General features: G+C 42.9%; 1 protein-coding gene across 5 annotated transcripts in view; it reads left to right on the forward strand.

The window, feature by feature from the left end:
- Positions 1 to 24,147, forward strand: part of LOC147458565 (nucleoporin (DUF3414)) — a 251,773-nt gene that overhangs the window by 136,584 nt on the left and 91,042 nt on the right. For 4 of the 5 annotated variants that reach the window (XM_086513222.1, XM_086513223.1, XM_086513225.1 and 1 more), the window contains 16 exons: positions 5,110 to 5,250; positions 6,321 to 6,478; positions 6,561 to 6,723; positions 6,953 to 7,051; positions 7,140 to 7,211; positions 7,356 to 7,415; positions 7,568 to 7,725; positions 12,657 to 12,852; positions 16,336 to 16,458; positions 16,649 to 16,734; positions 16,883 to 16,993; positions 18,382 to 18,444; positions 18,528 to 18,613; positions 22,170 to 22,318; positions 22,621 to 22,767; positions 22,839 to 22,961. In XM_086513222.1, the coding sequence (XP_086369348.1) occupies positions 5,110 to 5,250; positions 6,321 to 6,478; positions 6,561 to 6,723; positions 6,953 to 7,051; positions 7,140 to 7,211; positions 7,356 to 7,415; positions 7,568 to 7,725; positions 12,657 to 12,852; positions 16,336 to 16,458; positions 16,649 to 16,734; positions 16,883 to 16,993; positions 18,382 to 18,444; positions 18,528 to 18,613; positions 22,170 to 22,318; positions 22,621 to 22,767; positions 22,839 to 22,961 (1,935 nt within the window). The remainder of the gene's footprint in view (positions 1 to 5,109; positions 5,251 to 6,320; positions 6,479 to 6,560; positions 6,724 to 6,952; positions 7,052 to 7,139; positions 7,212 to 7,355; positions 7,416 to 7,567; positions 7,726 to 12,656; positions 12,853 to 16,335; positions 16,459 to 16,648; positions 16,735 to 16,882; positions 16,994 to 18,381; positions 18,445 to 18,527; positions 18,614 to 22,169; positions 22,319 to 22,620; positions 22,768 to 22,838; positions 22,962 to 24,147) is intronic. The other variant, XM_086513224.1, reaches the window with a different exon arrangement.

Below are 24,147 nucleotides of genomic sequence, written 5' to 3' on the forward strand. Positions count from 1 at the left end.
GTTACCTCCTGAGAGACCTGAGGATCATACTATAGATCTTGTGCCAGGTTCTAGTCCGCCGAATAGACCACCATACAGGGTTAGTGCAGCCCAGCAGAAAGAGATTATGAGTCAAGTCAACGAGCTTTTAGAGAAGGGGCTGATTCAGCCCAATTCATCCCCTTTTTGTTCGCCTGTACTCTTAGTGCAGAAGAAGGATGGTTCATGGCGCATGTGCATTGACTATCGCGCCTTGAATAAGAATACCATTAAGAACAGATTCCCCATACCGAGGATAGATGACATTCTTGATCGGCTTCAGGGAGCGTCATTGTTTACAAGGATAGACCTAAAGAGTGGCTACCATCAGATACGCATTAGGCCAGAAGATGTCCATAAGACTGCGTTCAGGACAACATTTGGTCTCTATGAGTTTCTTGTTATGCCAGTTGGTCTCACAAATGCTCCTGCCACGTTTAATAGAATCATGGACAGAATTTTTTGACCACATAGGGATGACTTGACTGCAGTTTTCAATGAGTTACATAAGAACAGGCTACTCATTAATGCGAAGAAGAGTGAATTCTTTTTGCAAGAAATTCACTTCTTTGGGCACATTGTTTGAAAGGATGGGGTACGCATGGATCCCGCTAAAGTGGAAGCAATTAGATCATGGCCAGACTTGTAGTTCGTACATGACATTCGAAGCTTTCTAGGCTTATGTTCCTACTAGAGAAGGTTCATCCGAAATTTTGCTGAGTTTGCTTCTCCACTCCATGCATTGTAAGGAAAAGGAGTTACTTTCAAGTGGACAGCCAAGGAAATTTTAGCGTTCAAACACTTGAAAGAGAAGCTGACTTCAGATCCGGTAATCATTTTGCCAGATCTTTCGAAACCTTTTGTGGTTCAGTGTGATGCATGTGGCCATAGTCTTGGTGCAGTTCTAATGCAGAATGGCCGAGTAGTCGCATATGAGAGCAGAATTCTTTTGAAGACTGAAAGGAACTTGCAAGTCTATGAGAAAGAATTGCTGGCAGTAATTCATGCTGTCACTAGTTGGAAACACTATCTGCTAGGGGCTAATTTTGTTGTCCAAACGGATCATCAAACCTTGCGATATTTTCTCACACAGACGAAGTTGTCTGAGAAGCACATGCGATGGGCAAACATCTTGTCAATGTTCCATTTTCAGATTGTGCATCCTCAGTATGCGATATTATGGTCCTTTTCAGATTTCAGAAAAGATCAGCGATGTAGCTTACAGGTTAAAGCTACCAGAAGGCTGGAAAATACATAATGCTTTTCATGTCAGCCTTCTAAGACCCTTTGTCGGTGATGTGCCAGAGAATATGCTTGATGAGGAACAACCCGAAGTGGAAGAATTGGATGAAATCCTTGTTCCTGAACAAATATTGGCACATAAAGAAAGAAAGATTAGAGGAAAGGTTGCAAGACGCTATTTGGTGAAGTTCAAGAACTATCCATCATTGGATGCCAAATGGATGGAAGAGTCTGAATTGCTTGATTCACCTCAGCTATTGCAATTGTATCTTGAAGCCATAGTAATAGAAAATGGCCGTTTTCAGGTCTCCGTTCCCCGTTCCCATTCCAAGTTCCCGTTCCGTGTTTCAAACGTGAGTACCCGTAACAGGGAATGGCATTTTGTTCCGCGTTCCCGTTCCGGTTTCCCGTTCCTGGTAACTATGCAAGTTGAAGCCTTTCAGATGGAACCCACAGTGACTTGATGTAGCCTTTTCTGGAGCAAGGCAAGAGCATGGTTCATGATGCTCAAGAGAGTAGTTAAGCAATTGTATCTACTCTTTCCATACAGAATTTAGCTAGAGAAGTTTGTGCTTGAGAGTACACTAAAAGACTTCTATGCTTGATATATGTGTCGTAGCTAGGTTGGTGGGATTGTTTAATCGTCCAACCCTACATTTCCGGAAGCATGTATATCTTGGATTCCCATCATAGAATATATGTGATATCAAGAGATATTGCATGTATTATTGGCATGCAAGCGAGGTCGCTTGCAGTATTTCAAGGGTGGGGTGTCTCACCAGGAGGTGTATTTTTCCTGTTGCCTTTCGTAAATAAGTACTATATATTTTTATTTATTTTATTTTTACTTGTTCTCCTCGGAACCCTTGAAAAGGTGCAAGTGGACATGGCATGGCCAGTGTGAAATGGCTGCGTCCGAATAGGTTTCTCATAGCGGGAGTCTGGGTCGGTCAGTCTGGGACTGGTCGGGCCAGTTAGCACTGAATTCTGATGAGTATGGAAGCGTGTGTGCGCCAAATGAAGTCTGGGCCACTCGGAAAGTCACTTATAACTGTATAAGTCAGTGGGAACTAGAGAATTAACTCAAAAGAGGCAAACTGGACACATGGCGGCTCCAGGCAGTTTTGCCACTTCTAGCATGAAGGGGGGCGCCCAATTTGTGAGAGGAGGTTGATTTTTGAACATAAGTGACCTACAGTGTGGGTGTGAGTAGTGGGTGGATGCCTACAGCTTTAATGGAAAGCTTGCCTTCTCTTGTGTCTCATGTAGCGCGATGATTTGCTCTCGTGCATCTCAACCTCCCCTTTGGCACATATGGTAATGCCCCACTAGTTGGGCTACTCAGTTGAACATGTACAGTTCTGGGGTTTATGCGCGTTTGCCAAGGCAAGAGTGTTCTGAACAGGAACTGGATTAGCTAATTGCTAATCTCTCACAGGTACGCACAATTCCATCGCGAAAGATTGCGAGTTCGGAGAGTTTTCTCGCGTGAAAACTCGTCCAATTCACAGGGGAACTGTCCCATTGCATGCGGGAGCCCTTGGGACACGTGTAGGCGTGTTCGCTCCGCTAAAAACGATCCGAAACAGCGAACTACAGCCTGCTGTGTTTTTCTGCAGGTTTAGGGTTTCGCACCTAAATTGCAAGGGAACACCGGGGGAGCCTCGTGAGAGCCTTGGGATGCGTGTACAGGCTTTTGGGCACCCGGCAGTGAAAAACAGGGAATTACAGCCCGCTGAATTTCTGTGACAGCTCACCAGAAAGCTTCCAGATAGCGAGGGAATCCGTCCTAGACAGGTGCTTTTGACCTACAAGGGTTTTTGCGTCGTTATGTTGCCAAAATCAGGTCGAAAACCTGCGTTTTCAGCCCTCGCCAGGTTTGGACAGCTTTGTGAAAGCTTGTGCGAAGTGGTGGGATCGTCTACCTTAATTTGAATAAAGAAATACCGAAAGGGGCGCCAGTCTTTGGGGCCTATAGGGTGTCGGTCTCGTGTGCGCAGTGACATTCTAGTCGTTGGACGCAACTGTGTTCTCTTCCTATCTTAGTGCTCTGTGTGAAGTTAACAGGTAATTGAAATAGTACCGTCCTCTACGTTGTACTGACCAGTTATAATTACTCTATCTTCTATCTACATTATGTATGTGCTGAAATTCTGGTTTACAAAGCTGAAAATTCTGTTTTTGCTGTCCCGCACCGCATGGCAGCTGACTACATCCATCTCTTCTATGATTCCTTAACCTCTCTGAAAAGCTATCAAACCCTAGTATGCTACATGAAGAACGAGTGCTATATCTTTTTCTTATAATATCTTCTTCTTCTCGAATCTCGATGTTCCTCGATCCTCTCAAGTGTCTTGGGTCGCTGAGTGTTTGAGGCTTTGGGATCGAGGTCTCCTCCTTGCGAGTGACATATGATATGATGCCGGATCTTTGAGTGTGCAATCTTTCTTATTCTGAGAGTTCATGGTGTGCCCGTTTTACAAGCTGTATTGATTAGAAGCTCTCATTAGAGTGTATTAATGCAATCCTTCGGACGGGGGGTTGGCTCTAGAGATGGGGCCCTCAAACTGGTGTCAAGTGTCTTATTTTTGCCTCTCTTTTAACGATCAATACGTGTGTTTGCTTGTGCGTAGATCGAGGCATGCATGTGTGCAAAGGAATCAACAATCATGCAAGGTAAAACACATGATTAATCATTATCAATTCAATAAGTTTCCGCTGTTATTACCCAAGTCTCCGACATATTTCATCCAACGGCCACAATACATGGACACACATTTGCCATACAATGCTACAGTGGTTATTGGACAGCTTAGGGTCTCATCTCGCAAGCTCGAGATTTGGCGAGCATCTTAGATTGATAGAGACTGGAGGACATGCGAGTCATGCTGCTATGCTGCAGGGAGTATTCATTCCCTATACCTATGCATGGCGTTTTACATCCCCAGTTTGGTAACGGATGGAGCTACCTAGCCCTTTGCATACTATGGTTGTACTCCCCTTTGCATATAGTTGGAATTCAGACCATGCCCCTCATCCCTCATATACAATATACACACACCCCATATCTAGTTTATTTTGTTTTGTATCAGGTTTATTTTCAGCCCTCTTGTCCTTTTTGCTGAACAGCTAGAGGACATACATATGTACACCATTTTGTTGCATGGACCGAATTCGGCCGCTAGAAGAGGGCAGTTAGGCTTTCTTTCTTTCCTTCTTTCTTTCATTCATTCTCTCTGCCTCCCTCCTCCCTTTGCACTCTTCGGAGTTCGAGACAAGGACTGGCCAGCTGCTTTTTGACTACCTCTAAGGGATGTTTCTCTCCATAGAAGCGACAAAATGAGTTTTTTTCTGTTGTTTGTTCATGTCCCTATTCACCACTATTCACGTAGCATTTTCTCCGCAAAGACTTCAGACTACCAGTTATTAGGGATTTGGAGGGGAGATGCGATCGTATTTCAGACTACATATAATCCTGAAGTATGAGAAGTTTTGGAGGACCACGAGCCTTTGTAACTTGAAGCCAATTGACATTCCATGATGCATTGTCCAAATGGGTACAGTAAGAAGCATATGGCAATGAAGATTAGCAACAAAGGGTGGGTAGTGCTAAGCTAGCAAGGTGAGGTACTTATAAAACAGTTTCACTGTGAGAATATATTGACAGTGAGTGGTTTACAAAGAGTATTATATTGCTGTTTCGCCAAATTATACACGTAAGGGAAGTTTGAAGTTAGTTGCCATGTGACTCTGTGGTATATTTTTTAAAATTTTGAAATTTTGTGTAGCTTGATCTATAGAAGTATCTCGTTGAGAGGGTTTTGAATTTTTGACTCTTTTATAATGCAGGACATGATGTACATAAACCTGTGGGCAGAGCAAGTTATTAGGGAGGAGCATCTGGTGCTAGATGCACTGTTTCTCATGTACTTTAAGCCAATATGCTCTTGTAGCTTCACCCGATGGAAGGAGCTCTTTATTATGTTTAAGGTAAGAAGAAAGGTATCTAAAACAAAAATTCTGCCAGCAAAACCAGTTCTTGTATATGCAGAAAATTCCATTTGCGTTTTTTGATGATTATTAATGGGACCTAAATGAGAGCCAATCACAAGACTCAAGCATGTTGGAGGAGCTGTTGTAGTGATGGCACAAATACATGTAATGGGGGTCAGCTCTGTGATATTGCACAGACAAGAATGTAACAAGAACCGAAACAACAATAAACTGCACTAGATGAGCATAGCATTACACCATACAATGTAGCAGTCTGGGTCTGGTCTTTTATCTCGAGGCGTGTAATGGAAGAAATCATGGTTATATTGTGGATTGGACCAAGGAGAATCTTGTTCAGTACGTGGATGACAGCTGATTGTTTCTGAGGACGATGAGAGACTTTTGAGGTTACTTGAGTCGCCTTAGACACCAAAGCTTGCAAACCGGATCCAGTGCATGTAGATTCAGCTGTATGTATTTTGAGGACCCCTTTCCCTGGAAACTAAGATCCAACATTGAACTCTTGAGTGTCCCTAATAGACTTGCCAGTCTCTGCCGACCCTCAAAGACTTTATATTTATCTATATGGACTTTTGATTGTGCCAGTGGCTTGTGTTGGTGTCGCCGGAAGCCCTGCTAGTGGTTTATGATCAACTCTCCTGTTTGAGACAAAGATCTCTCGTGATCATTTCAAAGCATTGCAGTTTACTGAGGGTTTCATCTAAGTGCTAGGTGTCATCTAAGTGACACCTAGCACTTGGAATGCAAAGCTTTCTTTATGGAGCTGGGCAATACGCCTGATCTTTGGATAGCTTTTTACAGGCATATTCAACTTGTAGAGCAAAGTGAGGCAAGGTGTGCCTTATACCGGCTGATGTTTCTTCTTTGAGATGCTGTAGTTTGTCTCAAAGCTTGGCATTGTTTGTTTAATGCTTTTCTTTCATGAATCTCCAGACTTTAAAATCTGGAAACTGCAGATACTTGCTTTTCTGTTTTGTTTATTGCAAATTATGGTGCTCAAATCATGATCGTGTTATGTTCTCTACTTTCTGCATTTCTGTCTGCAGGAAAGAGTTTTTGTGGGGACAAATGCTGAAAGGCTCTCTGTAACTGCTGAGGCATTGACATTGACTGAGCATGTGAAGCACCAATGTCTCCTTATCATGCTTGAAGGATTAGACCTGGACAAACTGCTTCTGATGGTTCATGAAGATGTTCCGTTTAGGTATCTTTATCCACCTCATGTCGTCTGTAGACTGCTTGGTTTGTCACTTTTATCATAAACAAGCAAATGAACTGTAGTGCAGCCATTATAGGCACCCATTTGCAGTTTCGGACTTGCAGCAGATAGATGGACTTTTGGGTGAATTGAATGCCTCGGAAGTGCAAGATTATGCACCCTTGCTTCTAGGTTGGGGAATCTTTGGGTGTCTTGTGTCATTCCTTCCTATGTCTGACACAGGAGCTTTGGTATGTCTTGTCAAAACCTGATATTTTGCTGCTGTGTAAAAGGAACAGCATTTTGGATGATTAAATCAATTGTGAGATTTAAAAGTTCACTAGCGTTGCTGAGACTTACATACAAAGAATTGTTTGTAAATTTGAGCCTAAGGAGGTTTTATTGAAAATCAGTAAGCATAAACTACATGCTTAAGACAAAGACCATGTGCAAGCTTATCGGTTTTCCTTTGCGTGGCAGGATCTGAATCATACGTTCTACACACATCAAGCATATGAAGCTGGAGCTTTCAAGTATATTCATGATATGCTTTGTCATAAAGTCATGCAGGAGACACTTGTAAGTTTTTCCATGAACCCAATATAGGATAATTCCAGAGTCTTAATTTTTGTTTCATTTCTACTCATTATCGGTGGTTAAATTGTAGATCGACGGCTACAAATGTGTGATCAAAAGTGTTGCCTCCACATTTGTTGCTGCTTATGACATCATGAGTCAGGTCAAATCTACCTTTAAACTGAATGTCATTTATAGGAATGTTTGATTTCAATGTATAGCAAAGCTTGCAGGTGAGCATAGTTCAAATAGTTTCTCTTTGGTTGCCAAAGCGTAATTTCAACCAATTCCCGTGTCTTATTTGCAGAACGACACTGGAGCCATTGACAATGTTATAGGCATTGTTAATCTAGTTCATTCTGCCCAGGTAACTGATGAGAGGATCGCTATTTTGATTGACTTATTAATTTCTACTTTTGTGACTTGTGAGTCACAACAGTTTCACACTTCTGCTCCCTCGTTGTCACGGCGCTTTCCAGAACCCGTTTGAATGGAATCTTGCTTTTGTTGAACGTACAGGAAATGCTTTGCACAGAATTTTGGGATCGAGAAAATATCCTAGATGGTCCTCTCCGAAACCTGCTATACTCTCTACGCCAAATTTTTCCATACAAAATGAAAACTTTCGTTCAGTTTCTGTCTGGACTCGCAGAAGGAACCTGGCCAGCACAATGCGTGTAAGTATCTCAAAGTTTTTCAATCTTATTTTGACTTGCTAATGTTAGAAAAAACACTTTGAGATTCATTTGGGCAATGGGATGAAACGAACTTTAGCATTTGCTAATAGGTAACACACAGATTTAAACAGACTTGTTGGCCAAGAAGACCATCCTTGTTAATCACAACTGCAGCTGCAGGGTGAATTTGTCCTTAATGAGAAAATATCCAAATAAGCAACAGAAGTTTCAGGGATGGTCGGCCTTTGGCAGTGCTCCTCTGCTTCCTTGCCGTTATCCGCCTTCATCAAACTGCCCTTAGCTCTGTACCGCTGCCCTCATTTAAGAACTCCCTGCCGGTCGTCCTTGTTTGCCTGCTGCCTGCCATTGCTGTCTTTCACTGGCATAGCTGCCCTCGCTCTGCTGCCTGCACCTTACGTACAGCCATTACTGACCTAACATAGCCTGTTGCACCTACATTACACACATTCCAGCCACAAAGTATACACCCTTTCACTGCCTTGGTTAAGATGCACTGTAGGGGAAGGGAGATCTAATGGGTTCAGCAAGAGGGTTGGAGAGCCTGTCTAAAAGATGTATACATTTCGTAGTCGTTGTGTGCTTCTTAGGAGGCTCCTTGCTTCTCTGAATGTTACCGGTTGTAATTATAGAGCATAGGGTGGCCTCAGAGATTAGACAACTTGCTAATGCTGTAATCTTTCTTGCATTAGGTACTACCTTTATATCATGGATTCTGATGGTTTGCCTCAACAGGCTCCCAAGTGAATGAAGCTTTGCTACAACGTCAATGTATTACGGCTTGGGAGGAATCTGGTGGGTCACGCTTTATACATTAAACCATCCATATTGCCCCCAACTACAAAACCATATTCTTCTCTGAGAGAGGAAACTTTGCCCACCCTTATATGCTTGAGCCTTAATGATATCCTAGAAGGAGTTGGTTGAAAACCATCAGAAACCACAGGTGTATTACCTTTGTCAATATCTCTATTTCTTTGAGTGGAGGAGTGAGCATTAGCTACTCCTCTAGCAGTTGGTCCTTGATGAGTGGTCCTAGTGGTAGATCTAGATGTTCGGCATAATAAGGGGTTGTTTGAGCTAGTGGTTCCACAACAGGTGCACTGCACGGCGATACGCACTATCGCAGCCCTTTTGCCTAGCTCCCACTCCCTTCGATGCGAGATAGGGCGTTATGGCAATGGAGAAGAGTCCCATCGAATATGCACATTATGCTCATTGCAACCTTGTCACGGGTCCTCCTGCAGCTCGCCTCCAAGCTACCTCACGCTTTGCTTCCCTCTTGTCCAAGAAACCGCCAGGCAGCACAAAACCTGATCCTAGTCCTTAGCCTCCCTCCAAGCTACCTCACGCTTTGCTTCCCTCTTGTCCAAGAAACCGCCAGGCAGCACAAAACCTGATCCTAGTCCTTAGCCTCCCTCTGTAAAATTATCTCCCAATGACACTCTTTTAGTAGATTCATTGGATCTAAGGGAACCCGTTAAGGATCATTGCTGAGGCAAGAAATCCTCCCTCCAGTGTTTGTTTTCATCAAACACAGGTAGATCAAGAGCTGATACCCCCAAAGTCCCTTAGCTGATGACTTGCCTACTGATGATTTGCCTCTTGGGTGGCTTCAGGAGAAGTACACGGACTTTCAAACTGATCTGACCCTGCCCATGATGGGCCAATCCTCACTCAAGCAACAGCTAGTGGTGAGAAGGTACCACCACTGCCCTACAAAGACCGTGTCAAAGAAGCCAACCTGGGTACATCTGAAGATCTTCGAGTCCTACCCACTCTCTGATCCTCTACCCCTCATTCTTGGAAATTGTAGCCGGCGGGCTGCAGTGCCACTTGCACGGGAAAGGCAGTTACACTTGGTCGTGAGTTCACACTGGGTGGACTTTCGCCTGGACAGTGACACGTGGCAACAATGGTGGTTTAGAGGACACGGTGGCCAGTTCATCCCCTCCACAGTTTTGGATAGGGGCAGCTGGACTGTCAAGGATATTTGAGTTATCCGTTGGCTCAGCTGAAACTGGCAGTTTACTGCGGCGTTTTCGTTGGGGCCCCTTATGGTTGTACATATGCACAATCTGTTTGGGTTATAGTATATTTTTCCAAACGTTCTATGAGTCTAAAGTCGAGAGTCGTGTGTTCATTCTAGCATCACACATCTACACTCTCCTTGCACATTGGAGCCTTGATACCCCCATTGTACGTGTGAGTCCTGGGCTTGGAGCTGAGAGTGCTGTCAGCCAGAGTCTGTACTGGGTCCATGAGTTAGTCGAGTCCATTGAGTTTTGAGTCTGTTGTTGTGTCTTTGAGTTGTTGTTCCATTGCTCTATTGTGTTTTCTTCCTTGTTGGAGTGAGGTTTCATGCGTCTTGCACTGAGGAACACCCACAATAGAGAGCACAAAACACTTTCCCTACTACATGTGCTCTCATTTTTGGAGTGAGGTTTCACGCATATTGCACTTAGGAGCACCCACATTAGAGAGCTCGACACACTTTCCTTGCTACAGGTGCTCTTATTTTTGGCCGGCCTGGTGGGACCTCAACTGAAATCTCACTTCGATGTGGTACAGGGTTGAAGGTATAACTCGTTAGTGTCTTTCCTGGTCTTGTACACCTTCGCCTTCGTCCAGCTTCGTCTAGCTGGTCTTCGCCATTCGTCTGACTAGCTGGTCTAACTGGTTTGGCCTAGTCTCTCGCCTTGGTCTTGATCTGGTATGCTGGTCTAACTGGTTGGCCTAGTCCCTCGCCCTCATTTGGTCTGGCGCCTAGTACCTTGCCCTGGTCTAGTCAGCAGTCTAACTAGTTTGGTCTAGCTGGTTGAGTACAGCTAGCCTTCGTCTCCCCTAGTCTCACCTGGTCTAGTCGAGTCGAGTTTAGCTGGTCAAGCCGAGTCTAGCCCAGTGGTTTTAGAGTTCAAGGGTCGTCGTGTCCAAGAGGTTCAGTGGGTCTGTTGCTATTGCATGACACATACAAGGTAGTCTAAAGAGCGACAAAGTCCACTAGGGAGCCCTTTGTAATAGAATCGAAACTAGGCTAGGGGACCGACTATTCTGAGCTACCTCCTTTGGTGGGGAGGGACGAGTGATAGCAAGTTCATCGACGTAGCCTAGCGCCTATCGGGTCTGTCACCCTTACTCAATTACTGATGTATGGGTCTACTTCAACGGCTCATCAACTAGAGGAGATATTTTTGTTATTGTATACATATTATGTGGAAGATTACTTATCAGAATGTAGTCCATCATTGAGTGTACTGTTCTTGAGCCCGAGTCGCAAAGTGTCACTAGCACTATCTCCATTGCACAATCAAGCCTCTATACCCCGTTGTATCTTGATAGCCCTTGGTCTGGATTTCAGGATGTTGCCAGCCACTGACTGCATTGTGAGTACATGGGTGTGGCTGAGCTTTGAGTCTACTCTCTACTGTGATCTCTGCTCTCAAATCTAGTCTTGCAAGTGTTGTTGTTTTCTTTGTTCGTTTCAGTAGCTTGCTATGGTCGCTGTGGTTTTTTTCTGAGTGAGATTACTTGTGCACACTGCACTGAGGAGTAGCCACACTAGTGAACACCAGCTCGACATACTTTTCCTTTACATAAAACTTATAGAATGGATAAGAAATGCTCTATAAATCACCAAGAATCCCCAACAAATAAGTAAGGATTCATTTGCTGAAATTTGCAGGACCCTATCTTACTTCTGCAAACCCTAATTTCAAGAGGTCGAGGGACTACTTGGTGCCGCTCGTGCATCCCCATAAGGATTCAATGCTCCGACGTAGTCACTTCTCCTCCTCTCGGGCCGCAACCAGTCATGCTATCGACTCTTGGAGAAAGAAGCTACTGAGCTTCCTGAGGCCATTGGCCACTCTAATAGCAATGTCCCCCTGTGTATCCAGAGTCTTTGTCCACAACGTAACCACCGGCTCTCTGAGCTTTGTATCTAGCAAAATCCTCTTAGGGATGCGTAACTTAACATTGCCACTCCTCTGCCTATCGGCTAGAGTAAGGATCACTGGCACGTGATCAGAGAAGGTAGTCCCTGCCAAAATGCAAAGAGAACCACCCAAGTCACAAAAGCGCTCACTAGCATAGAAGCGATCTATCCTGGATAGATTCACTCCGCCTACTCTGCGGTGGATCTGGAGTAAGAGAGGCTGTCTGAGAGCCAGTGCAAAACCAGAATGTTGCCAAACATCCGAAATTTGCAAGGTCAGACATAGCTGTTCCCAAGCAGCCAACTCAACCCCATGTACAATAGCATGACTGCCCCCAATCTTGTCTGAGGGGTCCTCAAGCATGTTGAAATCCCCCCCATAGAGGCAATGATCTTGTACTTGTTTGGAGCTAAGATACTATAGTGTGAAATTATAGGATTATGTTTGTATTGGTTATGTATTGCTTCATTCCAGATCCATACCATTTAGAATCTGATTTTACTCTATGGGTTATACCAAGGAATCCAAAATAATCTCTATCGGCTTGTTTGTATGAGTTTGATGTTTAGGGAATAATTCTTTTGTGCTAAGTTGTCCTTGATGTGAAAACACTCTAGAGCTCTGTTTTTGTACGAAGTGCCTTTTGTATAAGCTTGTATCATTGAATTTGCCTCTCAGTGTTTTCCAGATAGCATTCTTTTGTTTTTGTTATTTCAAAAACGAGATAAATATTAAGTCAGCTATTTATGCTTTTGCATGTTTTGATTGTGTTTTGTGCAATGTTTGAGCCCCTCTTATAAAATGTTTTATGTAAGGACAAACTTATGAAGGTATTTAGGAGTTGCTCCTTTGGACAGTTTGTGATCTAAAAGAACCCCATCTAGTGTATTGCCTTGAGTAGTTTAGAGGTCGATTCACCAAGAGAGGATTTGAGAATCTCTTCCGTGACAAAGCAAAAGAGTATATATCGTCTTGCAGGTATGACTTCTTGTACAAGCCATCAGAAATTAGCTGTGTATATGGAGGAGCTAATAACGTTGAAGACAGTAACCAGCAAGTGATTGCAAATATGGATGTACCAATACCGGAGGTTTCTGGCCTGTTTATTCCCGCTGGAACAGCTGGGCAGTGTCTCAAAATGCTTGATGATCAGAAAAGGCTCGTGCTTTGGAAGGTACAGGGAAAATTTTGACATTTACCTAAATGTTTTTTTGTCAAATAGAAATTGTTTGACTTTTAAATCTAAGAAACATTGCAAAAACGTGATTCTTTCTATGTAAGTGTTATGCATTACTTCTGAGTTGCAAGTTTGTTTTCTAGACAGTGAACAAATTAGTCTTGAAATAATGCTTTTTTGTGATTTTAGTTTTGAGAGTAACCTAACTAAAAAGTTTACCATATTTTGAGAGGATGATTGCATGTGTGGAAATAAAAAACCTTGCGTCCTACTCCTGCATCTATACTACTAACTAAAAAGTTTACCATATTTTGAGAGGATGATTGCATGTGTGGAAATAAAAAACCTTATGTCCTACTCTTGCATCTATACATAAGCTTTTCTGATAAGCAATGGGGACCCTGACTACTTCCGCCATAGGCTCTCTCCACATAGTTAAACCTTTTAAGTAAGATTATTCACCACCTGTGAGATGATGAAAGGCAAAATCTTCTCCTGAGCATCTTACAAAGGCCAAAAAGACACTCGAGTTTATACTGCCAGAGGTGGTTGGAGACCTCTTTTGCCTTCAAGCTTGGCATTCCTTGCATGACCACATGGAATGGGGAACATGGGAACAGGGGTGGATATGCGGATCGCTTTAAAGGGGAATTTTGGCTTTTCCTGAATTCTTCTATGTTGTTAGGAAGTTCGGGAGACACGTGGGAAGGCGTCAAGCCTTTGGCCGTGAGAGTTTGCAGCTTGGCGGATACAAAACACACTTACTCGGGGAAGTAGAACAAAGGAAAACATTCAAACTCAAGCCATGGAAGCTCTCTCTCTCAAATAAACACAAGATCAACACAAAACTCAATTCTTTCACCGAACTAGGTAGCCTTGGACCCAATAGGACAAGTGCAGAAAGTCCTCTTTGTTACTCGTTCGGAGTCTTCCATGAAATATTCTTGCTTAAGAGCTTTCTTAAAAGCTTCCTAGTCTTCACCATGTGCACCTCTTATCTCCCTTACATGTGCTCGAAGCTCAAGAACAACTACAAACCTATGGCTGTGAGAGTTCGCAGCTTGGCGGATGCAAAACACACTTACTCGAGGAAGAAAAACAAAGGAAAACACTCAAACTCAAGCCATGGAAGCTCTCTCTCAAATAAACACAAGATCAACACAAAACTCAATTCTCTTTCACCGAACTAGGTAGCCTTGGACCCAATAACACAAATACAGAAAGTCCTCCTTGTTACTCGTTCGGAGTCTTCCATAACATATTCTTGCTTAAGAGCTTTTTTAAAAGCTTCCTAGTCTTCATCATGCGCAGCTTCTCATCTCCCTTAAATGTGCGCGAAACTCGAGAACAACTACAAGCTCAAAACTTGTCGCCATGTCAAGTGCAGGCACCCTGTTTAACATAATTCCTCAAGTATTTAGATACAATTTTACCATTAAATTGATCCATTTTCTTCACCATTGATTAAAGGGATTTGGTTGATGAAAGTTCCCTCCTATTAGCAGCTTGTTGTTGCTGCATAAACATAGCAAAGGCTTGAAACATCAGCATTGTGTTCGCATCAAAGCTCATCCCTTGGTCTTCCATAGCTTGAATGGCCTTTATGAAGATTTCAATTAAGCTTTTGAACCCTCGCCCCAATTGATTTCGCGTCGGGTTCACCAAAAAGTATGTCAGGAAGTTCGCGAGACAAGTGGGAAGGCACTGGGCCTCTTGCTTTGAGAGTTCGCAGCTTTGCGGATGAGAAATACACTTATTCGAGGAAAAAAAACAAAGGAAAACACTCAAACTCTAGCCATGGAATCTCTACTCTCAAATAAACACAAGATCAACACAAAACTCAATTCTCTTTCACCGAACTAGGTAGCCTTGGACCCAATAGCACAAGTACAATGCCAATTTGCTAAGCGAAAAAACATAAGAGTATTCCTTTGATTCACCATCAACGTACAATCATGAAAGCTTAAGGACTTCCACACACATATTAACTCACCTTTTTGAGGAGAGAAAACCCTAATTAGGTCGCCCACATGCTCGAATACAGGGTAGGAAAGTGTGGGACTGCACTAGCACACCATAGAAGCAGCTTGTGTATCCCCTCATAGAGAGGCTAAAAGTGCCCATTTCCTTCTTTCGAAAGCTTCCCACACACTAGCAGTAGCACCCACCGTTGTTAATGTGGCATTTTGACCCGTCTTTTGCTACTTTTGGGTTAGTTTTGACCACTTTGTGGCCTTTTTTGCCCATTTTCACCCATATATGTGCCGGTAAGAAGCCCAAACGAGCTAGGAAAACTCCTTGACATTGTAGAAAAATCCCTTTTGGCTCAAATTACAGGATGAACCTCATTTCTCCACTTGGCAAGCACTTTAGTTGTATCATTTGTGGCTACGCACGAAACCTGCTATTTTTACATGCTAAACCTCATTCCTCCACTCGGCAAGCACTTTAGATGTATCATTTGTGGTTGCGCACGAAACTTGCTATTTTTGGACCGGATCGCCCGCATTGAACTTTCTAGGCGACACGAGTGCTTGACCATGCTGCTTTAGGTCCATCAACATTCCCAAAGCATGTTAGGGACCATTCACATTATAAAAGCACTTGTCGTGTTGTATCTAGGGTCATAACTCCTCGCTAAGGTATATACACGGCAACAACCGCTCCCACGCATAGCAAACTATGTACATGATGGCAATTGTTCCCATTGATCCAAGAGGCATAGAAAGTAAGATTTCAAGACATTTTCACGTTATGCATGTGCCACATCACGACAACGTATATCTTGCATGAGCTTTCAGTTTCTTTTCTGCACTCGATTCCAAGGAGGTCATCTGTAGATTGAGAGACTTTTAAATGCACCCTCTTTCTAAGAGCTTTCAGGACCTAAAAATTCAATTGATATAGACTTTCACCAATGTGAGTAGCGTTACAGGGTTGGTGTATTTGGAGAGACAAATGCAGGCTAGTGCTCGGAGGGAAGCTTCTTCTTATCAAGCAATCGTAGTTGAGTTTGTGGGGAGACCATCAACACGCTCCACACGGAGTGGGACTTGTTTCCACTCTTTTCTTTTGAGGGCGGGAGAGCTTCTTCATGACCGATTGTTGATCGCCTGGAGAGCTGATTGCCTCTGATTCCAAATGAGGGGTGATAGTGCTTAGATGGGAGAACGCTTCTCCACTATAGTTGCTGTCATACTTTGTGGAGACACCCATCATTTAAATGTAGGAGATAGTTGGTGCTATTGACCGCTTCCTTATTTTGCACAAAAAGAATAAGAAGTTTCAAAGGAATCTTGTTTAATACAAAGATTCTGGCTTGATATAGTAATACAATCGAATATGTGCTTCACTGAAAGAATGCTACAAATTTAAATGATGGACTTTAATTATGTTATTCAGTTTTCTCTATTTTCACAGAACTTAGCTACTTTTCTAAGAAAAATGCAGTAGTACTTAAATTTTTTTTTATTCCCCCAGTGCGAACACAGTGCAATTGTGTTATTACTTTTGCACCTTGTGGAGCTGATTGAGGCAGGAAATTCATGGGGAGAGGTCCATGCCATTATCAATCTGCTTCATCATATGATTTGCAGCAATAAGGTAGTTTTGTAAATGCTGTTTCCATCCATACGTAAAAAGTGCTCTTATAGTTAGCTTCAGGTCTTTGTTTTTGCCTTGCGCATAGGGAGATAGTAGACAGCGCATTGGATAAGCCCCTCTTACATATATTCTCAGTGTATTGATATAATGTGAATTTCTAGACTTCACACTGGAATAATGAATTCTGCAGATGATTGCAGAGGCATTCTTGAAACTGGATAAGTCTGATTTTTGTCGTGATGCACGTTCTGACGGCCGTATGGGGGTGACAGTGAGGTGTGTCTGGAGAAATCGAACACATTTTTAAACTATAGCTATTCTCCTTTTTTTTTGTGGTTTTGGGTTTTCAGGAGGAGTGCCACCAGCATGAAATAGTTTTGCAGTTCTCGCTAAAAGAATTCACTTTGTGGATGCCTGATTTCAGCATAGATATGTTGGTGGTGCTGCGTTTGCTGCTTGACAAGCTCTTGGATCTCTCGGATCACAATGCAACTGCCTCTCTTTGCACGAATCTGTTTGGAGTATTTGCAGAATGGTAGGTGTCGGTATGTATGGCCTTTGATTGGCCCTGTTATTTGAGTGATTGTGTTAAATTGTGTGAGCGTAAACAGGGTGTTCTTATTATGCAACTCAATGTAGAAAAAAGCCTTGACTCTCTTCATTGCGATCTCATACCTGAAACCATGACCAGATTGGGTATCGGACCCAGATAAGGGATGTAGGATACATCCTCTACGATATAAGTTTTTTAAACACCACATTTCTTGTGAGCTCCATGTTGTCAATGTGCAGTACAAGTGGCACAAGTGGAAATTGTCCATGCTTGCTTCTGAGTTGTCTACATGCAAGGCGGTTTTTGTGTTTCTCTTTACAGGTGGAAATCTTTTCTGAATATTTAAAATTGGGCCAAAGTGCACTTTCAGCTTCCCTTTTTATGGTGCCTCTCATCTTGTGTTGGGGAATCAACAGGGTTGAAGATACCTTGAAGCCTGTTTCCATTGTTTCTAGTGTATTGGTATAAATGACTTCCTTATGAATTTCATCCCCTCGTGTCAATCTAGATTGAGAAAAGACCGTTTGTTTCCCTTTTAGAGTATGTGTGTGTGTGTGTGTGTGCGTGTTTTTTTGGGGGGTGGGGTGTGTGGGGGGGGGGGGGGGGGGGGGGGGGGGGGGGGGGGGGGGGGGGGGCTGCTGTGCAGACAACAGATATGAGACACAGAGAGCTGTTCTCCATGGGTGTTCAGAGTATTTCTTTCCTTCATGGATGAAGTCTGGTCCTTAACTATAAACTGCTGATTAGAAAAGTTATGATAGTGCATTGTCCTTTTTTTTTTTTTTGAGATAGTTTTGGTGACTTGATAGTGTTTTTGGCTTCTTTTGTATAATGTGCCTTGTGGCCTGTGGTGCAATTGGTGGTTGCCCTTGCTAGTGTGCTAGAATGTGTTGAAATGTCCTTACGTCCAGTCCTCGGGAGGGGAGGGGGGGGGCGCTGCTGTGCAGACAGTGGATATGAGACACACAGAGCTATTCTCCATTGGTGGTGTTCAGAGTATTTCTTTCCTTCATGGATGAAGTCTGGTCCTTAACTATAAACTTCTGTTTAGAAAAGTTATGACAGGGCATTGTCCTCCATTTTTTTTTGAGATAGTTTTGGTCACTTGATAGTGTTTTGGCTTCTTTTGTAAAATGTGCCTTGTGGCCTGTGGTGCAATTGGTGGTTGCCATTGCTAGTGTGCTATAAGCTGTTGAAATGCCCTTACGTCCAGTCTTCGTGGTTGCTAACAAGGCTGCTGCTCTCACCTTTCTTCTTTTCTGGTTTTTGTGATTGCTAGCTTGATTTCCTTGTTAATCAAAGTTTTAGCCCCTTCTGCTTATGCCGTTCGAGGAGATATTTCAAGATGTTTAACTCATGTAGCTCTGCAGCTGTCCTCAGAAGGTCATGTCAGAGCTTCAAAAGCCGCTGTCAGTTTGGAGCTGCAACACAATGTAATGTATTCTAGAGGGCCAATAACAACTTTTAAACCATCTCATGTTTTGGGTAATGGTTTGACAATCTCATTGTGGTGCAGGGACGATGGTTTGTTTATGAAGTTGCTATCAAATATTTGTGAAGACTCTGAACGATCCATGGGAAAACACTTACTTGTGATAAGTGGTACCTCTTTTTATCTAACTGTGCCTATTTGATGTCTATAAAGACATGTGGAAATATATGCAGGCTATAACATCTTAGATAAGCTTTGGCTTGGGTGCATCCCATTTAATCACTAGAATAACAATAAGTAGTTACAAATTATGCTTGTTGTACACGTAAAGCATAAATAGCTAGGATGTGTTCTACACACACTTAGACAGCGGAGTAATCCTGTAGCCATGGCTGGACAACAGGGATGCTTTTTGGATGAGCATATGTGGAGGTAACACTTTCAGCCACTCTATGAAGATGACCGAGTACATCACTATCGGACTTTTTTTTTTTACCGCTTTTTTCCAATGAGGCATGAGGAAATGGACCTTTGTTCATTCTGATTTTTCTCATAGGCCGTTTTGTTTTTTTCTAGGGGGGAAAATGTTCGTGCCCTCTATGAGGGTATTACATCATAGCCCTTTGGAACAGGGGTTTTAAATTGGGAAGGGGTGGGGGGTGGTCAGGATGGGGAGTGCTTATAACTTTGAGTGCATTGTGTATTGTAGTTTTTTGTTGCTCATTACTTTTTTTTTTCCAAGAGAGAAAATCTTTCTATTAAAATCACCTCAAGGGCACAAACCCCAAGGTAGAATTACATCAGGATAATACAGAGAGAACACCATAAATGGTATCACCAAAAGATAAAATCCTAGGGCAATCTAAGAAACAAGATTGCCTCAAATCAAGGCTAGATATGGGGGTTAAGTCTTGAAGACCTCCTAGGCGTCTTCAAAGACTCAACATACTTCTTAGCACTTTCTACGAAAGAAGGAAAATGCCGCTCATAAGCTGAATTTATGCCTTCAGAGCTGCTGCTGATATCCAAATCACTGCCCTGAGAATCAACTGGCGGATCATGAAGAGCTGGTGAAGAAGTAGTATCCGAGGAGAGAGGAGAAACATTTTCTCTTCTTCTATACACAAGCTTTGTAGCCTCTGTCCTCCTAGCTCGTCGTCTTCTTTTCTTCCCTTCCTTCCTCCTAGCTTTCTTTGCTTCACTTCTTCTCCTTACCAAATGATCTTCCAATCCCCCATTCGCATGAAGTGCCTCTTGTTTTGAAGCTTGCTGCCTTTGATCAGGAGAAATCCTGCGTCGAGTACAATCTGCAGCAACATGGCCTTTTCTGCCACAAACAAAGTAGTGACCAGGAAGACCAATGAAGAAAACCCTCTGTAAAATTTCTCCCCCATGAATGGTCGGGAGCGAAATAAATTGCGGAGGTTTCTTCGCCAAGGATGGGAAGAGCACCATCCTTATGGAGATTGTGCGATCCTGATCATCAGGAATCACAGCATCTCCAACCACAAAACCCATACATCTCCCAATTTCATTAACATGCGGAGCAAATTTTGGAAGAAGTCTTGGGAATCTAGCTGTAACTGGAGTTCCATCTACAAGTCCATTTAGATCCATTCCCTGTGTCCATCTGGCAAGAAAGCCTATGGCAAAATGAAAGTCCACAGGTCCTGTTGCTCATTACTTAGTTGGAAGTATTCCAAAACTGAGTTAAGCCTTGCAAAAACTTGAATAAGTCTTTGTTTAAGCTTGACATGTAAGCTAAGCTAATGTCTAACATAGCCCTGCTAAGGGATAGTATAGAATTTTGGAGAAAAAAGACACGGTGTACCTTTCCTATTCTCCACAAAAAAATGCATTGCCGAATGCGTTCTGTTGTGGAAAACAGAATAGGGAATTTTCTCGTCTAGGGAATGGGAAACACATTTTGGGACGGTATTCCCTCGTTCCGGGCCCCCATCCCCCCTCTGTTCCTTGTGACTATTCATTACATTGGAGATATTTATGATTGTTAGGGAGGAAACACCATTTGGGTTACATGAGGTGCAAGGGTTTGGAGGTTCACGTTCATAAAGTCTTGAAGGAGAAGAAGACTCAATTCTTTATAACAAGAAGCTGAATTGTAGAGAATACCACAATGGGGGCAGTAGGTGTAGCTTTTCAGGGCCATTGATTCTATCTTGTATAGGAGCAGGTTGCTCCAACATCTTGTTTTCTAACTTCGGCCTTTGGTTCAGTTCAGTTTATTTCAAGGTTGTGTAGTATTGATCATTCAAGTGTTGCACATTGCGGTAGCATACAGTGTTTGTCATTCAGTTACTAGCTCCAAGTGAATAAAAACGATGTCAAGAGTTAAAACACTTTACTAGGCCTGCCATCCAACAAAGAAACGAAGAAATTGTGAATATTTTTCATTCTTTGACTCAAGAGAAGCAATATATTGAAGGATCTCAAAACACAGAAGAAGGTGCTCACGACTTATACATGGCATGGGATTGTAGCTGCCCATAGGGTGGTAGAGTACATGTGATACAGTATGATGCTACATCGTACTATTGTACCAGAATCAGAAGCATAACTTTACTTTATTCCACCCCCACCCCCCCCCCCCCCCGCCAGCCCGGCAAGGCGCGGATTGCCTAAGTGAAATCTTGAACGAAGAAAAGGGATTGGCATCATGCTGATGGAACATTCGTAAATTGCATTGACGCCATAGAGACCATACAGATCAAAATCTGACCCATGTGAAGAAGACCGCAAATTGTTGAAGGGAAGATGAGAGAATGCAAGAAACCCAGGACCGTTTGTGGAAAACTGCCGAGGGAAAGTGGAGGCGCATACATGCTGATATGCGATCAAGGAAGGTCCTGGTAAAACAACAATCCCAAAGTAGGGGTCTGACAGTCCTAGTTTGGCAAGATGGTTAGTCACATTCCAGATTGCTTGATTGCCTCTAGTTTACTCGTAGCTTGGAAAGCTGTTACGGCTCATCTTTCTTGTCATGGCAGCAGACAACAATCAAATGGGAATTCGCTACACTTGGAAAGCATTCTCTGGCTCATCATACACTTTGCCTACCACACATCTACTAGTAGTTTTCATTGGATCGATCAGTTATATCTGGATTCTTCCCATACTGGATATCTTCTGAAGTGAAAACAATGCAAGATTGTCCTATAGCTGCGCAGCATACAGTCTAGTCTTACTTGGTCTTTTGAGTCTGTCTGAGTCGTGCAATACAAATATAGATGCATAGTCGAGGTACCTTCATACCCCCCTTATAATTTTGTCTCATAGTCGTGCACTACACAGCTCCAGGCATAGTTTACCCTCGATATCCTTTTATACCCAAGGACATTAAAGGGGACACTTCAACAATGCTTAGGTGTGTAATCTTGTAATATGTAACTCATGCTTATGGAGAACACCCTTTTTTCTCTTGATGTGCCCAAAGACCTCTATTTTCTTGATGTCCTATAGCGAGTCCTTCTCTTGCTCCGAAAATAATGTTTTCACCTAGAATAGGAGCTGCCTCCAGCTCTTTATAAGTGCATCAATTCAACAATGTTTTGGACTTTGGAAGTGATGGAATGTGACTGAACTCTTTAATGCATGTATTGATACCTTGAATCTTTTGAGTGTCCATGTTCTGGTCGATGTTCGTCCTAAGATATCAATAGGGCTCTTAATGCTAAGTCTTCTGATGTAGTGTCTTTGTAATCGCAGTACTGGACCTATGCATGCTAATGGTTAAGAAAGGAGTCTACACTGAAGGCCTGCACAAAATGGTGATTCACATGATTGGAACCTTATCTTTGAATCATGTGACTTGGAAGTATGAGCAGAAGCATGAACGCTGGAAAATAACTGCCAAGGTATGTCAGCATGGATTGCATGAACGGTTAGTTACTCATTGACAACAGCAGACAGTTCTTATATCCTTAAAATCAAAACAAAAATGAGTAGGTTTTATGAATAGCACACATTTATTCATTGAGCTAGGTTTAAAGGTCTCCTTATTATTACATAGTGAAAGACCATGATCCATCGTGGAGTGATGGACATTCTGTAATGATTATGAAGATCACTAACTTGCAGGCATCACACAGCTTGGCTCGGGTTATTATGAAAAGTTAAATCTGTATTTACTCATGTTTGAATTTGATTCTGTACACAGGTTTTTGAGCTGACCCATATGGTTATATCAAACTTCCACCCAAACTTTTCTCAGCTAAAGGGAAAAGTGTTGGACTTCATCATCAATGATGGTGCTTTTCACAGTGTGCTTATAAGGGTTTTGTCAGTAAGCATGGCTGACATACAGGTGAGAATATTCCTATAAAGGCCCTTTGCTTAATTAAGAAAGCATGAGAATAGAACATTTTTGGTTTGCAGGGACTCTATTTCAACCGCTTTGTTGAGCCATTGGAAATTGAATGGTTTGAAGCAGCAGTGACCCAGGGCCTTTTACTTCTTCATCAGGGATTATCGATTTTTCTTGCTTGCTGCCTAGTAGATGTGAGCTAGATTCCTTCCTTCCCTCTTTTATATTCTTTTAGAACAACTTGTACTTCATTCTGTGCTCAGTCTAAAGGCTATTTTTTCCCCTTCACGTGATTGAATTTACAACAAAGTGAAGCACACTCCAAGCAATCTGGCTCATAAGAAGAAGGTGCACGAATACATCGACCAGATTGAACATTTGCCCAGCTGGGCCACATTTGGCTTTTGCATAGGTTTGAATGGAAGCTTGATGTTCTGAGGATACAGCCATTTAGTTATCTATGTATATTGAGCATATCTAGTTTTCCATATGCCCTTCATTGAAACGACCTGGCTGTGGTTGATAGCAGCTAGGAGGAATGCCTCTATATTTTCAAAGTGAACATGATTGGGGACTCTAAATTATTGTAGTGCAATTGGTTGGCAAGCAGTAAAGACCATCTAAATGATACAAGTGTTTTCTTTTGCTGTTATGAATTGTCACTATCACCAAAAGGCTGACATTGTCTGCCATACCGAATTTAAAAAAAAAAAAGAAAATAGAAATGTATTAAAAAAGGAGAAAGTGTACAATCAAGGACCTCAAAGGTGGGGAAAGAGGCAGTCCCAACATCATAGATATTACAAGTTTACACACTCTGCTCTCATTAGTAGTCTCTCTCTAGAGTAAAAGAATAATAGGATCGAGGCCCATTTATGTTAGGGGATGGACTTTAATGGAACAGTGAATCTCTCTCCCCCCGCCCCCCCCCCCCTCCTCGTGCTGCCCTGTAGTCCCGCCCCACCCTCGCTCTCTCGCGCTGCCTTGCAGTCCTGCCTCCCCCTCGCGCCACTCCCCGCCCCCTCCCCTCTCTCTCTCTCTCCCCCTCTCTCCCCCTAGACTCATCACTGTAATCAATTGGTCTCATAGGTCATTTTGGCCTTTTGTAGACATTAATATATCATTTCATTTCTCTGTCTCTCTCTCTCTCTCTCTCTCTCTCTCTCTCTCTCTCTCTCTCTGTAAGCAGCAGCGCAAGTGGTTGAAAAAACAACAGTGCAAGGAGATTTCAGCGATAACAAGAGCAAGCAGGAGCGCAAGGTGCATGTTTCAGAGCAGCAGACAGCAGGTCTGCGTCCTCTTCATTAGAGGCTGCCGAGTGCGCAGGCCGCGAGCCATTCCCCACAGTGGAGGCCGCATGCTCTTTTCTTATTACAGGTG

This window comes from Adiantum capillus-veneris, chromosome 5 (genome assembly GCF_014529385.1).
Source record: "Adiantum capillus-veneris isolate H3 chromosome 5, ASM1452938v2, whole genome shotgun sequence".
Classification (NCBI taxonomy): domain Eukaryota; kingdom Viridiplantae; phylum Streptophyta; class Polypodiopsida; order Polypodiales; family Pteridaceae; genus Adiantum; species Adiantum capillus-veneris.